The sequence below is a fragment of the Oryx dammah genome, unplaced genomic scaffold, assembly GCF_014754425.2.
Source record: "Oryx dammah isolate SB20612 unplaced genomic scaffold, SCBI_Odam_1.1 HiC_scaffold_1, whole genome shotgun sequence".
Taxonomy (NCBI): Eukaryota; Metazoa; Chordata; class Mammalia; order Artiodactyla; family Bovidae; genus Oryx; species Oryx dammah.
This window is the reverse complement of record NW_024070185.1, coordinates 104,268,951-104,285,732: the sequence shown is the minus strand read 5'-3', so window position 1 is coordinate 104,285,732 and position 16,782 is coordinate 104,268,951. Positions and strand designations below refer to the sequence as shown.

Sequence of the window (16,782 nt, the reverse complement as noted above, 5' to 3'; positions counted from 1 at the left end):
TTCTCTGCTTCCCAGGGAGTCCCCCAATGGAAACTCTTACATTGCAGGTCTACTTTCAGCTTGGGCCAAGGACTCTGGCTTCCAGTCAGCAAAAGCTTCGTGGTCCCCCCTGTGGAGCTGTCCATCAACCCACTGGCCAGCTGCAAGACCGATGTGCTCGTCACAGAAGACCCTGCAGATGTCAGGTAGGGAAGTCGCCTCCAGCACCCATACCACGGGCTTCTTAGAGCCCCAGGAGGCCCTCCCTTTCAGGATCTCGGAACTCCTGGGGAAAAGTGCTCTTCATGATGTTAAAGCAGGCAGCTGCCTAGTTGGTATATAAGAAACATATCCCATGTGTCATGCTCCACACTTCTGAAATTGACCTCCATGGTGGCTTCAGGGCCTCTGTATTTCAACATTATTACTTTCCTTTGGGGCTTATATAATACATGAAAGAGGTTAACACATTATCTAGCTCATTCTGGGATCTTTAATGGTCTTCTCTTATAAAAGACCATTACTTAATAGTATATTGAAAAGTCGTGAAGGTAAAATATTGGAAGATGAAGTGCTTTCTCTTTTGACTCCGATACTAGAAACAGACTTTGGGCTGATCAATAGGATAGAAATGTCCAGGTCAAATGAATTTGCGCTTTACTCAAGAAACGGTGGAGACTACATCTTTCTTTCCACATTTTGTACCTTGTAGTTAATTTCATTATAGACTTACTCTACTGTGTTCTAATTAGTTGCTTACGTATCATTCTGTGCTATTATGTAGTGAATCCCTCAAGGTCAAAGAAAATAGCTTACTTAGCTTTTTAATTTCCAGTTCCCAGTCCATACTGGACATCTACTAAATGTTTATTGATTTAATTATACAGGTGATCTTAGATCTGAATCTAGCACTATTCTGGAGCTTTCTAGTGTAGGGTTTTTATCCCCTCCCCCTCCTGATTTGATTAGTTGAAGAATTCTAGCATTTAAATGTTGCAAAAAATGGACTCTGATTTTGCTTTTGGAACTGGTTTGTACGCAGCTTATGGGCTCCTGAGCTGGAGCGTGGAGGCATGGCCCGATGCTTCCAGCGCTTGCGATTCTACCACTGCACAGCTGTCTTTTCAGTTAAGATGCCTTCGATGTCTGTGGCATCTTGATAGGGAGACTCACCTTCTCAGCCTTTCATGAAGGGATGGACACAGTATGATTTTTTACTTGTGTTTCTCCAAAGAAGTAATTTTTAAAAGATAGAAAATTAAAGGGATAACATTTAGAAAATGAAGTGATAATTACTAAAAACTAAGATGGTTTCATGTACATACAAATTGATTCATGGCAAATTATCCTGGTTTCCATTTTTGTCAGAGCTGAGGTCAGTGTAACTTCAGTAAAGCATCAGTAAGCCCTCAGTAAACCTTCAGTGCTAAGGTTACTCAATATTACATATTTCAAAAATGGAGAAAAGAGCATCTGGTTGAAGGATTCTTCTTGAAGGCCTTGTGATCTTGTCTCAAATCAACTGAAAGGTTACCAGACTTCCTCAGAGTTCTGTACTGTTGACACTGAATCTGTAGTTTCACTGATGCTATAAATGTTGGACTGGCTGATGGTTCCACACTCATTCTGACTTGGAATCTGACTTGGAATCCCTTCTCTACCACGGATGAGCTATATGACCCTGGTCAAGTTCAACTTACTAACTTTCCATCTCTTTGCAAAATGAGGATGGTAATAGTGCCTATCTCACAATATGTAGTAATAACAGTAACTCATCTCCACTGATCATTCCTAAACACTTTACTAGCATTATCTCACTATGGTCTTACATCAACCCCCCAAATAATGCTATTATTATTTTTATTTTACAAATTAAAAAGAAAAAAGTCTGAGGTATATAGGTGATAGCTTCACTAGGAGGTAGTGAAGCCAAACTGCAGCCTGCCATCTCCCCACCTCCTGAACCCATATTCTTAACTATTTCATTGAAATTGTTGCTGCTGTTCAGTCGTGTCCAACTCTGTGAGCCCATGGATTGCGGCACGCCAGGCTTTCCTGTACTTCACTATCTCCCCAAGTTTGCTCAAACTCATGTCCACTGAGTCCATGATGCCATCTAACCATCTTGTCCTCTGTTGTCCCCTTCTCCTTCTGCCCTCAGTCTTTTCCAGCATCAGGGTCTTTTCCAGTGAGTCAGCTCTTCACATCAGGGGGCCAAAGTATTGGAGCTTCAGCTCCAGCATAAGTCCTTCCAGTGAATATTCAGGGTTGATTGCCTTTAGGATCAACTGGTTTGATCTCATTGAAATACCAGCTAAGAATTGTTGTAATGATTAAATAATATGTGTAAATACTGGTACATAATATACTTCCAAAAGTACAGGCTTATCAGTTTTAGATGCATTCAATTCTTCTGACAATAGAGTTCAAGCAGAAACTGGTCATGGCGGGGAAGGCAGAGGCAGGAAGTTTGCACGCTATGTCATGCTACTGAGAGAGACCGTGGTCTGCAGGATAATTCAGTTGCCTTTTCTCCTTCAATTTGAATTATTACATTCACCAGCAAGCCAGATATGGAAAGGACCAGAATATCAACTTCCAAGGACTTTGAAACATCGTTGGAAATACTAAAACAAAATTGAGAGAAGTATAGACTAGAATTTATTTCAGGGAAAATTTTATATGTAATTGAAAGGAATACTGTAATTAAGTTGAAGGGGGTGAGACCTTCAAAGGACATGAACTGATAACAATTAGATGTCTCTGAACTGCTAAGAAAGCTGTGCTTGGTTACACAGATGGTGTGCCTTCATCGAGTTGGGACCAGATCAGAATTTCTCAGGATGGGAGAAAGGATACTGTTTTGCAGTTTGGGGTCCTTCTCAACCCTTTGAAGAATGTTCAAAATATACTTCAAATATTTGAAGAATGTTGGTTTGATTAGGTCACTAAATTATTATCTTGTTTGGGGTGCCCGCATGTCTTTTTGTCTGGGCTTGCAGTTGCAGACAGCCTTTTAAGTCTTACCTTCATCTTTCTTCTCACGTGCTATCAGTTTCATTGCAAGGGTGGATGAAAGATTGTAATCTTCACCGTTCAAAAGAATCTGTGCTCTGTAGGTTGAGTTTTCCAAGCTTCACTAACAAACCTTGTTTGACATGACATTGCCCAAGCAAGCATATCATAGGCGTTTAAAGAATTAATAAGTTTCAGTCATATGCTATGTTAGAAATTAATAAATAATAGATCATAATTATAGATAGCCAATAATATGCCACAGAATCACAACTGTGAGATTAAAGGAAAAAAAAGGCAGACTGAGGAAGGAAAAGATAAGCATTTGGATAGGATTGGGAGGGAAAATTTAAAGCTTCTTTCTTATTTAATTTTTTTGTTTTGGTTTTAAATCCATGACAGAGTTGAATTTATATGAATTTATAGAATTTATGGGCAGATATGAATTTATGGAATCTCACACTAGGAGAGACAGAGCAAGTTAGACTCAAAAAGTACAGGCTCAACTCATCTGGGTGTCTAAATTAAAAAAAAAAATTGATGATGACAAATGTTGGTAAGGATATAGAAAAACTGGAACTCCCATACCTTTATAGTGGGGATGTAAGTTAGTGTGACCACCGTGTAAATCTACAGGGCTGTATCTATTAAAGTTGAGCATCTACTTATCCTATAGATGTGTGTGTGTGTGTGTGTGTGTGTGTGTGTGTGTGTGTGCACGCGCGCGCATGCATGTGTGTGTGTGCACGCACTATGATGCTTCAGTTCTGTCGGACTCTATGTGATCCTACGGACTGTAGCCCTCCAGGCTCCTCTGTCTGTGGGATTCGCCAGGCAAGAATACTGGAGTGGGTTGCCATGCCCTCCTCCAGGGATCTTCCCAGTGCAGGCATAGAACCCTGTCTTTTATGCCTCCTGCACTGGCAGGTGGGTTCTTTACCTCCAGTGCCACCTGGGAAGCCCCTGTCCTATAGATGTGTGTGTCTGTGCATGCATGCTAAGTTGCTTCAGTCATGTCCCACTCTTTGCAACCCTATGGACTGCAGTTTGCCAGGGTCTTCTGTCCATGGGATTCTCCAGGCAAGAATACTGGAGTGGGTTGCCTTGCCCTCTTCTGGGGGATCTTCCCGACCTGGGGATCGAACCCATGTCTCGTACGTCTCCTGCATCGGCAGGCTGGTTCTTTACCACTAGCATTACCTGGGAAGACCACAACTAATATGTTCAAGAATAGTAATAACAGTATTCATTTGTTCTGCCAGAAAACTAGGGGGGAAAATGCATAAACCTGTCAATAACAACAACAACAAAAATAGATAAATAAAACTAAACAATGGAATGTTATTAATGCTGAATCTTAATGAATACAACCCTTACACACATCACCACTGATGAATTTCACAAAAATAAGGCTAACTTATGAAAACCAGACACAAATGAATATGTATGGTTAAATAAGGATCAAAAACAGTAAAGACTAAACTAGAATATTAGAAATAAAATAGGGATTACCTTGGGGTGATGGAGGGCATAGTGATTTAAGGGAAGTATGCTGGCAATGTTTGATCTCTTGATCTGGGTGGTGGTTATATGGGTGTTTTCATTCTGTAGAAATTCATCTATTTGTATAGATATAATTTGCACATTTTTCTCTATGTATGGCATATTTTGATTAAAGGTACAGTCTGTTATGTAAGGTAGTTCATTCTTCAAAAAGCATAGACTGTAGAGGCCAGCTGAACTGCCTGAATTCCAGTCCCAGGTCTACCACTTGCTTGCTGCAAGAGCTTATCTGAAGCTCTGGTGGCCCTGTGGATAACACAGATAGAAGACTATCTGTGCTGGATAAGAGAATGGTAAGAATTAAAAGGCGTGTTGTTGTTCAGTAGCTCAGTTGTGTCTGACTCTTTGTGACCCCATGGACAGCACCAGGGCAGGCTTCTCTGTCCTTCACCATCTCCCAGACTTTGCTCAAACTCATGTTCATTGAGTCAGTGATGCCATCCAACCATCTCATCCTATGTCATCCCCTTTTTCTCCTGCCCTCAATCTTTCCCAGCATCAGGGTCTTTTCCACTGAGTCAGCTCTTTGCGTCAGATGGCCAGAGTATTGGAGTCTCACCTTCAACATCAGTCCTTCCAAAGAACATTCAGGGTTATTTCCTTTAGGACTGGCTGGTTTGATCTGCTTGCTGTCCAAGGGACTCTCAAGAGTCTTCTCCAACACCACAGTTCAAAAGCATCAATTCTTTGGCACTCAGCCTTCTTTATGGTCCAACTCTCACATCCGTACATAACTACTGGGAAAGCCATAGCTTTGATTATATGGACCTTTGTCGGCAAAGTGATGTCTCTGCTTTTTAATATACTGTCTAAGGTTGTCATCACTTTCCTTCCAAGGAGCAAGCATCTTTTAATTTCATGGCTGCAGTCACCATCCTTGTAAAGCACTGAGTCTGGCACGTGGTGAACTCTCTAGAAGCATTAGTTATTATGTTGTTATTGTGGCATAGTATAGTGCATTCCTATTCTCAATTCTTTCTCTTGCTTTTGCTGAAAGGCTTCATCTAATCTATGGCACATCTTAAAATCAATAAGGTCTTGGTATTGAGAATTTGCAGTAATCCCTTTGTCATGGGGCTTGAGGAAGATTTAAATGAATATATAAACTCTTGTTTAATATAGTAGGTCCCATGGCTTTATGGATAATGGGGTATTTGCAGAATAATTGAAGCAGTGTACACACAGTGCCTTGGGATTGGAAATGAAGGAAAAATTCCTGACCAAAGGAATTAGAAAAGGATGTGCAGGAGAGAAACATTGGCAATTAACCTTGAATTGTGCACAGGATTCGGCTGTGGAATTTAAGATGGGAGGGCTGGCTTTCAAGTCTGAAGGGTTGAAGGGCCAAAGAAAAGAACTCTCCCCTGAACAGCGCCCATTCTCTGGCCTGTTCCAGCAGGAAGCTGCTGGGAATGAGAGTTTTAGCATTCGAAGCACTAATGATGTCAGCTACAAAGGTGGAGAAGCGAACTGGAGTTAAATTGCGTGCAGATTTCCTTTCAATTCTGAAAACCTTATCTGGGCCCCTCCTGTGTGCCAGGCACTGTGCCAGGCGCCATAGGCATACAGTGATGAATATGGCCCACCTAGGCTTTCAGGGATTGCATGGTGCAGCGAGGAGCGCTGAATAAGAAACTTGACTTGAGAGATGAAATAAAAGATGCTCTTGGGGAGAGAATCGTGGCAAACAACACTTATTGCTACACAGTGGGCCTTCTTCATAGTTTCACCGAGAGCTGATTCTTCTTAGAAGAGAGACGCAAGAGTTGCTATTATGGCTGGAATAATAATCATCCACAAAGCCCAGCTTTTGGAGCCCCTCAGTGATTTTTCTATCATCTCAAGTCAATGAAAATGAAATGGTGAAATACTGTTAATTCCCGTACAACACTGAAAGGATAATGGGACATCAGAATGCAAGCCAGCATCGCTCACTTGGTGACAATTTTCACATTGAATTGGTTCTCGATAGAATTTAGAAGAGTTCCTTGTTCTTTTGACCTCTCAATTCCAAGCACTAAAAAAAAATTTTTTTAACCACTAAAAATTTATTTAACACCTACCTTGTGCCTCCTTATTAGTATAGTGGTGAGGATCCTCGCCTGTCCTGTGGGCGGCCGGGCTTTGATTCCCTGCAGGGAGACTGGCTGGATGCTTCTGGGCTTCCCTGGTGGCTCAGACAGTAAAGAATCCACCTGTAATGCAGGAGACCTGGGTTCGATCCCTGGATCGGGAAGATGCCCTGGAGAAGGGAGTGGCTACCCACTCCAGTATTCTTGCCTGGAAAATCCCATGGACAGAGGATCCTGACAGTCTACAGTCCATGGAGTTATAAAGTCAGGCACGACTGAGTGACTAACCCCTTCACTTTCACTTACCATGTGCCAAGCTAAGATAGAGAAATGTTAAGACAGAGATCTTGGTGCGTTAAATGAGACAAAATTGCAAATGAAACGTTCTACTTTGTGACTGTTGAAGAAGTTAGAGGGAAAGTTCAGGGCAGAGAAAGGACCCAAGGACGGAGGTGGTTTAACTCACCTGGGAGTTGAAAGACACCCTTCGTGGAGGAGAGGGCCTCTGAGCCAAACTGCCAAGTCTTGGCAGGATGTCATCGGGCCAGGATGTCAAAGTGTGTAACCTCAGCATCACCTGCAACCTTGTCAGAAAGGCAGGTTCTCTGACTCCATCTGTGGTAGACTGGCAGTTTCTAATCCCTAGAACCTGTAAATGTTCCCTTGTTTGGGAAAAGAAATGGTCTTTGCAGATGGGATTTAGTTAAGAATCTTAAAGAAAGTTGATTATCCTGGATTATCTGGATGGGCCTCAAATACCATTACAAGTGCCCTCACAGGAGGGAAGTAGAAGGGAATGTAATGCACCCAGAGGAGAGGGCCCTGTGGACAGGGAATCTGACCACAGCAGGGAGCACCGGGAGCCGCCAGGAGCCGGGAGAGGCACAGGGCATCTTCTCCAGGATCTCACGGGGGCCGAGGGGGGCGGCCTTGCCAACACCTTGGCTTTGGCCTGCTGCTGCTGCTTCAGTCGTGTCCAACTCTGTGCGACGTTATGGACAGCAGCCCACCAGGCTCCTCTGTCCCTGGGATTCTCCAGGCAAGAATACTAGAGTGGGGTGCCATTGCCTTCTCCGATGCATGCATGCTAAGTCGCTTCAGTCGTGTCCAACTCTGTGTGACGTTATGGACAGCAGCCCACCAGGCTCCTCTGGCCATGAGATTCTCCAGGCAGGAATATCTAGTGATACTGATTTCGGAGTTCTGATAGTTTTAAGCCATCCCGATTTGGGACGATTTGTTCCAGCAGCCGTAGGAAATGCATACATCAGCCAAGACCTGAATCAGATGTTTCAGAGGTGGGCCCGGTAATCTTGTTTAAGCAGTAATCTGGTTTAACTACTCCTCAGGTGCTTCTGGTGGAGAAGGCAATGGCACCCCACTCCAGTACTCTTGCCTGGAAAACCCCAAGGGCGGAAGAGCCTGGTAGGCTGCAGTCCACGGGGTCGCAAAGAGTCAGACAGGACTGAGTGACTTCACTTTCCCTTTTCACTGTCATACATTGGAAAAGGAAATGGCAACCCACTCCAGTGTTCTTGCCTGGAGAATCCCAGGGACGGCAGAGCCTGGTGGGCTGCCATCTAGGGGTCGCACAGAGTCAGACATGACTGAAGTGACTCAGCAGCAGGTGGTTCTGGTGTCCCCTGACGTTTGCATCCTGGCAGCAAAACAAGCTAAGGCTCATCTGGCTTCCATAAAAAACAAAGGATGGAAAACCTTGGAAATTCCAGGGTGGCAACGGCTTTCAGTCCAGTAGGATTTATAGGCTCTATAATGTTGGTGGGCCTCAGCGTTTCTGTCTCTCTCCCATCCCTCACCCCTGTCTTCCTCTTTGTTAACGTCATTGTTGGGCACACTCTCACCAACAACTCCAGGCCTATAGCCTCAGCCAAGCATTGCCAGAGCAAAGAAATGCCGTTTCCCTATGATTTAAGCAAAAGTCCTGGTACTGAGAGACAGCAGTGAGAGCTCCTCCTTGTGTGGCACTTCCCAAGTATTTGCTGAAATGAGCTCATTTCATCTTTACCCTCAGAGAAGGCAATGGTGACCCACTCCAGTACTCTTCCCTGGAAAATCCCATGGGTGGAGGAGCCTGGTGGGCTGCAGTCCATGGGGTCACTAAGAGTCGGGCACGACTGAGCGACTTCCCTGCCACTTTTCACTTTCATGCATTGGAGAAGGGAATGGCATCCCACTCCAGTGTTCTTGCTTGGAGAATCCCAGGGATGGGGGAGCCTGGTGGGCTTCCGTCTATGGGGTTGCACAGAACTGGACGAGAGTGAAGCGACTTAGCAGCAGCAGATGGCTTAGATGGTAGAGAATCTGGTTGCAATACAGGAGACTCAGGTTCAGTCCCTGGGTTGGGAAGATCCCCTGGAGAAGGGAATGGCAACCCACTGCAATATTATTTCCTAAAGAATTCCATAGACGGAGGAGCCTGTCAGGCAACAGTCTATGCAGTCGCAAAGAGTCAGGCATGACTAAGTGGCTAATACTAACACCAATATCTCAAATAAATGACTAAAATTAGCCACACCTGGGTCACTGACCCACTCTCAAACCAGCAAGGATGGGGGACCTTTACCATGTGGACTGAGATTGCAGGTCGGATGAGGGGAATCAGGACAGGCAGCGAATGGATGTTGAACAACAACAATGAAGAAGGCAAAACCACAGATCTGTAGACAAGACATGGGGTCTTGAAGTTTCATGCCTGATGTGGGAGCTTCCAGGCTCCAGGTCAGTGTGTCTGGCAGGTAATGCCAAGGGGCCCGTGGCAGACGATGCAGTGAGAAGAGACAGTGTGGAACCTCCAACTGCCTTCTGCCTCTCCTTGTCTTTCCTCAGCTCCAGATGCCTGGCTGAGACAGTCAGCCGAGATTCTGGGGGCACTTGCTGTTGTTCAGTCAATAAGTCATGTCCGACTCTTTATGACCCCATGAACTGCAGCACACCAGATTCCCTGCCCTTCACTATCTCCTGGAGTTCACTCAAACTCATGTCCGTTGAGTTGGTGGTGCTATCCAACTATCTCATCCTCTGTAGCCCCCTGCTCCTCTTGTCCTCACTCTTTCCCAGCATCAGGTGGCCAAAGTATTGGGGCTTCAGCTTCAGCATCAATCCTCCCAGTGAGTATTCAGGGTTGATTTCCTTTAGGGTTGACTGGTTCGATCTCCTTGCCGTCCAAGCAACTCTCAGGAGTCTTCTCCAGCACCACAATTTGAAAGCATCAGTTTTTCGGTGCTCAGCCTCCTTTATGGTAAAGGAGAGCGTATTCACCATTCCAGGTGCTCCTGTGTGGATGGTCCAGACACCAGAGTCTGCCTTTTGCCCGGACAGTACACATGGTCAGGTACAGTGTGTTCTAGAAACTTGGGCCATCCATTCTAGGGTGAAATCCTCAACAAAAGCACTCTAGCTTCTTCCTTGTGTGGTAGACACTGGGCTGGCTCTGGACATGTAAGGACCAGAAAGAGAAGAGGGTGTGGGAAAGTGAGTGTTTCTTGGACTCCTGCAGATTTGGATATGAATCTTGACACCGCAGTTGCTCCCTGAACTCCCTGGGCCAAGTCAATTCACCTCTTCCAACTTCCATTTCTGAATCTAGAAAGTAGAGACTGTTGTGTTTCCTTCAGAGGGTTGTTGTTAGAATCAACGTGATGTACATAGAGTAACTAGTACAACACCCTAATGTGTAACTGGTATTCTATGGGTGGGAAGTTCTAGACAGCATTTGAGTACAAACAAGGAAGTAATCATCTGACCCAGTTGGGTTAAGGTGATGAAAGATGTAGTTTGTGGCCTGGAAGCAGACCCAGAAGGGCCCCGCTTTCCTCTTGATCACCGAAGGCCTCAGCAGCAGAGGCGAGGGGTCAGAGCGGCAGGGCAGCAGGGGATGGGGGGTAGGCAGCGATGAGGCTCCCCTGGGGCAGGTGGTGTCTTACCCTGTGACTCCTGGACAGGAAGGCCCAGGGCTGCAGAGCCTCACGTGAGCAGAGCCCTTGTGCCCCCCTTGTGTGCTTTGGTATCCCAGGTGCCCTTTCTTCATGTCCAGAGAGGAGGAGCATGGAGTCTTGACTCAGAGTCTTCGGACTCATGTCCTGGTTCTGCCACTTACTGGCTGTGTGACTGTGGACAAATTGTATAACCTCTCCGTGCCTCAGTCTCCTTGTGTATGTACTATGATTAATAATGGATAAAGATGCTCAAAGAGTAGAATTCACATGTCTCACCTTTAACTTCCCTACGGCTTCAACAGATTTTGTAAATGAGTGCCTCTGCGCGCGTGTGCGTGTGTGTGTGCGTGCATGCGTGCATGCATGTGTGTGTGTGTGTGCGTGTGCGTGTGCATGCGCGTGCACGTGGTAGGGAACCAAGAAGCATACTTCCCTCCCCAGGGAGATGCTGAAACACGGGTGGGCTTCTGCAGCCCTTATTAGACAACCTCAGGACCCAGGTGCTTTTCCCTTCACACCAGTTATGCACGTAGATATTCTTTTCCCAAAGGGCATGAGAAATTCAATAGGCAGCTCACTTACCTGCTTGAAACACAGAAGAAGGGAGATTTGGACAGAGGGAATAGTGAAGGCTCCAGAATCAAACTCCCTGAGTTCTGATTCCATCTCCACCACTTACCGGTAGCCTCGGGTAATGTATTTAAGCTTTGTGAGCCTCGGTTTCCTAACTGCAAATGGGAATGATAATTGCTATTGTATCTTTGGATGTTTTTGCCAGTTGAATGAGATAACACATTTAAACTCTTAGCACCACAGTCATAAATAATCAAGACTTACATGTATTGAGTGTTTATTTTGGATCAGGCCCTGTCTAAACTTTAGGTGCATTAGTTCTGATTTCTCCACAATGACTCAATGATGGAGTTACTACCATTCATAGAGGAGGAAACTGAGGCACCAGAAGTTTAAATCATTTACCCAACAGGTTACAGGCAGTGTGTGGCAGAATCAGAATTTGAACTCAAGTTGTAGGGTGAGTGCTCAGTAAATGTTGGCTAAGATCCCCTGGAGGAGGAAATGGCAAGCCACTCCGGTATTCTTGCCTGGGAGATCTCATGGACAGAGGACCGGGAGTCACAAAGAGTTGGACACCACAGCACAGACACACTCAGGACAACTGCCACAGGCGTGAGTTTCTGGGTCCACGTCAGACTTGTGCACCCCCAGGCTGCTGATGCAGGGGGTTCTCCGTGAGACTGAGGGATCCATGTATTGGACTGTCTGTCCTCATCTTTGTTGACCTCTGAATCCACTGATTGCGTGTGGAAGTCTGTTCCATTCAAGAGGAAGGTGAAATATGAAACGGGGTCAGGGGAGACTTTGGGGGCAATAGGGCGTCTGTTTAGCACTCACAGATGGACTCATGGGATTTAGATGTTGGAATTTGCCCTGTACCACCGCCTCCCTCCCGTCCTTAGGTGTGTGAAGCTCCTCTGAGAAGCATTAACATAAAGAGCTTCACACTCCGCACCAAATGGGTCTGCGCTGTCCCCGCATCTCTTCCCAGCCTCGCTGGCTGTCACTCAGCCAGTGAGCCCAGAGTCGTATATTTTCCCCCATTTTAGTTTAGCATCATAATAAAAGTGGAGTCTATTAGGATGTGTTTCTGCCCAGCCTCGGTAAATCTCCTCAAACACCATCCGGCACCGGATTTCTGTTAGTCTTTGCCACTGGGGAGGCCGTAGCAGACGTCGACTGTCAGCTGAGGTGGACAGCCCACGGCACAGCCTCTGCTAAATGAAACTCAAATGGAGACTTTGGAATATAAATATTGAAGTGACCCAGGTTGGATAAAGGGGAACCAGTTAGCTAAGCTTCTCTCTTACATGCAGGAAATGCTAAATTATTAAAAGTTTAATAAATGTAATAATAAATATTTGATATTGAATTATAGAAGGCTTTGCAGATACAGTGAAACTGAGAAATGACTTGTTATATCTGCATTAGAAGTTAAACACTTTTCAAATGGGACTTCTAATGTTAAAATGGGACCGCAGATCTTTCAGTGGGGAAAGAGAGAGAGAAGGGAGAAAGACACATAAAGGGATGATTTTTTTTTTGGCAATCTCCCTGGGCTGAGAGTCAAGGTGCCTGGGTTTCAGTCCTGATTTCACACTGAAGACAGGCATAGGCAGCATTTTGGCCTCGCTTGACTGGGCAGAGGCTTTTATATAGCATCTTATATGTGATCCTTAACAGTCATCTTCTAAAGTCAAGGCTATTTTTATCCCCCCCTTCCCCCATTTTACAGATTAAGGAGCTGATGTTCTAAGATCTTAAGTAGAACCACTGGTAAGAGAGTGAGTTGGAATTTGAACACAAAGCTTCTGATCTCAAGACCTTTACTCTATCCAGCATGCCACCGTGTTACCCCCCACCCCCATGCTGCATGGAAATCCTTTCTGCTCTTTATTAGTCAGATGTTTTTGGCTCCAGGAGAAAGAAACCTAATTCAAATTAGCTTAATGGCAACTGTGTTGGAAGGCTGCCATGGGAAGGGTGAAAGATCAGCTTGGCCAGAGGGATGAAGGGAGTTGAGTGAATTATGTGGCATTAGGATGCTGTCTTTCCTCTCTGCATCATTCCATGATGGCTTTGTTCCTCCCCACTCCCACTCCCGTGGTTGGGTTGTGATAACCATGAGTTTTTAAGGCTCTCATGTTCTTACCACCAAACAGTGAATGCTTCTCTTCCTTGAGCTGCAGTTTGAAGAATCCTAGAGATGGAATCTTATTGGCCTGGCATGAATTAGGAGCTGACCTCTGGCTTCGTCACCTACAATGAGGGAACAGGATCACAAAGCAGAGAGACAAGCATGGAAGGGAACCAGGGGACCATAAGCCAAACAGTGACTCCAACCCATGTCTTCAAAATCCTCCCTGGGCTTCGGTGCGTCCATCTGCCCGAGAGGTTGGACTAAATTAGAGAAGACCTCTTAGGTGCCAACTCAGACAAATGGGCGGGGCTGTCTTGGATGTTAAGCTTGGAAGATTTCTGATGCTACAGACTGACTCAGCTGGGAAGATTGTTGGGATTGACTCATGAGGCCTGACTTCAGCAGATGGGAGTGGTGACAGACGGGTCAGGTATTTACCACCTCTGAACTTGATGGTATTTTAGAGGTCCTTCTGCTTTTGTGTCTGATGGTATGATGATCGTTTGCACCTATAAAATGAAGAGAGATTTTTCTGGTTGCCGAGATATAGGAGAAAGACAGTCAAGTGGACAGGGAATATGGAGGATGAATTAGAAACCGGGCCGTCTTACTCCATCTCTCTGTTTTTATCCATCTATCTGTTATCTCAGAGGGTATATTTGGAGACTCTCATCTTGGTGCCAGTAAGTTTCCTGAAATAGATTTCTCTGCTAGAGGCAGAGCTGGGGCTTCCGAGTAGGTACTTCCTAGCTTCTGTCTGGTACTGCCACTGTTACTTGTATTAAAAACGGCATGCTCTAATTTAAGCTGTAAACACACCACTCGTATCACAGAAGCCTTGAACTGTTTCTTGGAGTTTCAAAGACAGGTTTAAACAATTATAAGCTCACAACTGGATGTGACCTTCTGAGTCATTTTCCTCCCCATCCCCCTGCCATCACATGGGTGGTTCTGAATTGCTACAGCATGCCTCTGCCTGTCGGTATCGCTTAGCCTCCAGGTGTGTGGTCACACTGTTCCCTTAGAAATCCCTGCTCTCATCTCACCTGAGCACTCCAGGCTTTAGATTCTGCAGGCAGCAACTCCGGGCAGTCATCACCAAAATAAGCTAAGCTGAGCAAACTTTCTACCTTCTAAGACCCACTTATCAGGGCTAGGTAGGACCACTTGTTTCCCATTAGTGTATCTTACTCTGTCAGATAAATGCCAATCTGCCCTTGTACATGCACACACACACACACACACACACACACACACACACAGAGCCTGCGGGCAGGTTAGAAAGATCGTTGGATATTTCAGTGAGTCATGAATTGATCTGGGTATGAGTGTTAATTCCTTTTTTTTTTTTTCCTTCTCACTAAGGAAACCGGTATCAAGGGCCCCAGCAGGAAGCATACAGTTTGCTCAAGTGTGAAAGGTTTCACACGAGGCTTTGCAGAAAGTTGGGGGGAAGTCCTAGAAAGCAGATATTCAGTACCCTGTGGCTGGGGGGAGTGGTCCTAGGTGAGGGATAGGTTGCCAGCACATGGAGAGGGAATCCCACGGAGAGCACTGCCTTAGGGGAGCTGTGACCTGTAGTCAGGGACACAGACAGGAGAAAAGTCAGAGGGATAGATGTCCCAACCTTGCTCAGACACTTCCCACCACACTTTCTGCTGGTGTCTCCCACTTGCTGACCCAAGGGGTACCCATGCAAGAGAGTTTATTGAGGTGGTCCATCAAAGCCAGCCTCCTTGAGCCGCAAAGCCGGGTACGGGTGAGCCGAGGGGGCAGGGAGAGAAAGCGATCCAGCATAAACTCTAGGCTCAGATCCTCCTTAAGAGATTCACTGCCTCCCTGCTGCACGCTGCTCTGTACACGCTCAGTCCACCCCAAACACAGGTAAGGCCGTGCCTCTCTCCTGCTGGAGTCATTCAGAACCACACCACCTGCCCACACAGCCTCAGGAGCAAAGGCCAAACCATTTCACAGGTACCCATCCCCTCCTAGCACTTCCGATTCTGGCTGTCATGCCCTCTGGGATCTCGCTTGCCACCGTGTTCCCATCTGCCATGTCTTCAAAATGCAAAACACGCTTTCGTGTCTCCTAGCCTTTGCCAATGTTACCCTGCTTCCTGAATTGTCCCCTGCGTCCCTGGCACTCTACTTCTCATTCATCACTGTCTTGCAGAGATGCTGCCTCCTCCGAGCAGCCTTTCTGGAACGTTCTGTCCTTCCATCCACCAGAATCATAGCGCCCTCATTGCTGTGTTCATGCTGCTAGTATGTTTCCTCTTTAATTACAAGACAGCATATTGCCCTTGTAGCTCAGTCAGTAAAGAATCTGCCTGCAATGCAGGAGACCTGGGTTCAATTCCTGGGTTTGAAAGATCCCTTGGAGAAGGAAATGGGAACCCACTCCAGTATTCTTGCCTGGAGAATCCCATGGACAGAGGAGCCTGGAGGACTATAGTCCATGTGGTCACAAGAATCAGACCCGACTTAGCGACTAAACCAACACCACCACATTGCCCTTGCCTTTGGTCAATTGTAGAAGGGTACGTGAGTCTGAGTGAACTCCAGGAGTTGGTGATGGACAGGGGGGCCTGGCGTGCTGCGATTCATGGGGTTGCAAAGAGTCGGACACGACTGAGCGACTGAACTGAACCCCCATTTTGCCCTCTGCTGGTAATCTGTGTCTTCCTGGAGGTTAAGAATTGAATCTTAAGCATCTCTGTATTCCTACTTCTAGGCAAGTAAATGGCTCAGAGGAAGGATGCGGGACATTCTGATGCCCCGGTCTGATGTGCTTATGTTGGCGCAGTCATGAAGACATTATCGATTGTTGTTTAGTCACTAAGTCATGTCCTACTCTTTGCAACATCATAGACTGCACCCACCATGCTCCTCTGTCCATGGGATGCTACAGGCAAGAATATAGGAGTGGGTTGCCATTTACCAATAAATTGTTCAAAAAAAAAAAATCTTTAGGTCATCTTCAGGCATCACTCAATCCCCTTACCTGGAAATATCCTTAGTACCAAATAGCCTCATAAAAACTTCCTGCCTCACAGTATTCATTGTATTGTATTATAAAAATCCATTGTCTCAGAGTGGTTCCAAATAACAGCCATAGTTTGGAGTTACTAAATGTAACCAAAAAGAAGGAGGAGGTTTCTTTAATTTGAAAGGTTTGAGAAATCCTATGATAAAGGGAGTTGCTGTATTGATTTCCTTAGTGGAAGCTTTTCCAAGGGATGTTAATATATTAATGAACATCATGAATCTTTAGGAAGTGAAGCTTGCGCATCACCATCTCCCTAACACTATGTAAGTATTATAGATGCAGGCTCAGGACCAACCTTCCTTGAGACCCCCTTCAGGGGGAGGCTCAGAGGCTAACTGTGTTAACCCAGGCAGCAGAGAAAGAGGGGCTGGGTTCTTAGGGCCTCACACACGTTCTCTGGGATGAGGGGGAGCTGGCTTCTATCCTGCTGGC

The 16,782-nt window shown here is 45.7% G+C and overlaps 1 protein-coding gene across 2 annotated transcripts in view; it reads left to right on the top strand.

The window, feature by feature from the left end:
- Nucleotides 1–16,782, top strand: part of ASTN2 (astrotactin 2) — a 1,024,651-nt gene that overhangs the window by 488,678 nt on the left and 519,191 nt on the right. Inside the window, exon 10 of one of the 2 annotated variants that reach the window (XM_040241692.1) lies at nucleotides 60–185. In XM_040241692.1, coding sequence (XP_040097626.1) covers nucleotides 60–185 — 126 coding nt within the window. Of the gene's footprint in view, nucleotides 1–47; nucleotides 186–16,782 lie in introns of both variants that reach the window. The other variant, XM_040241685.1, reaches the window with a different exon arrangement.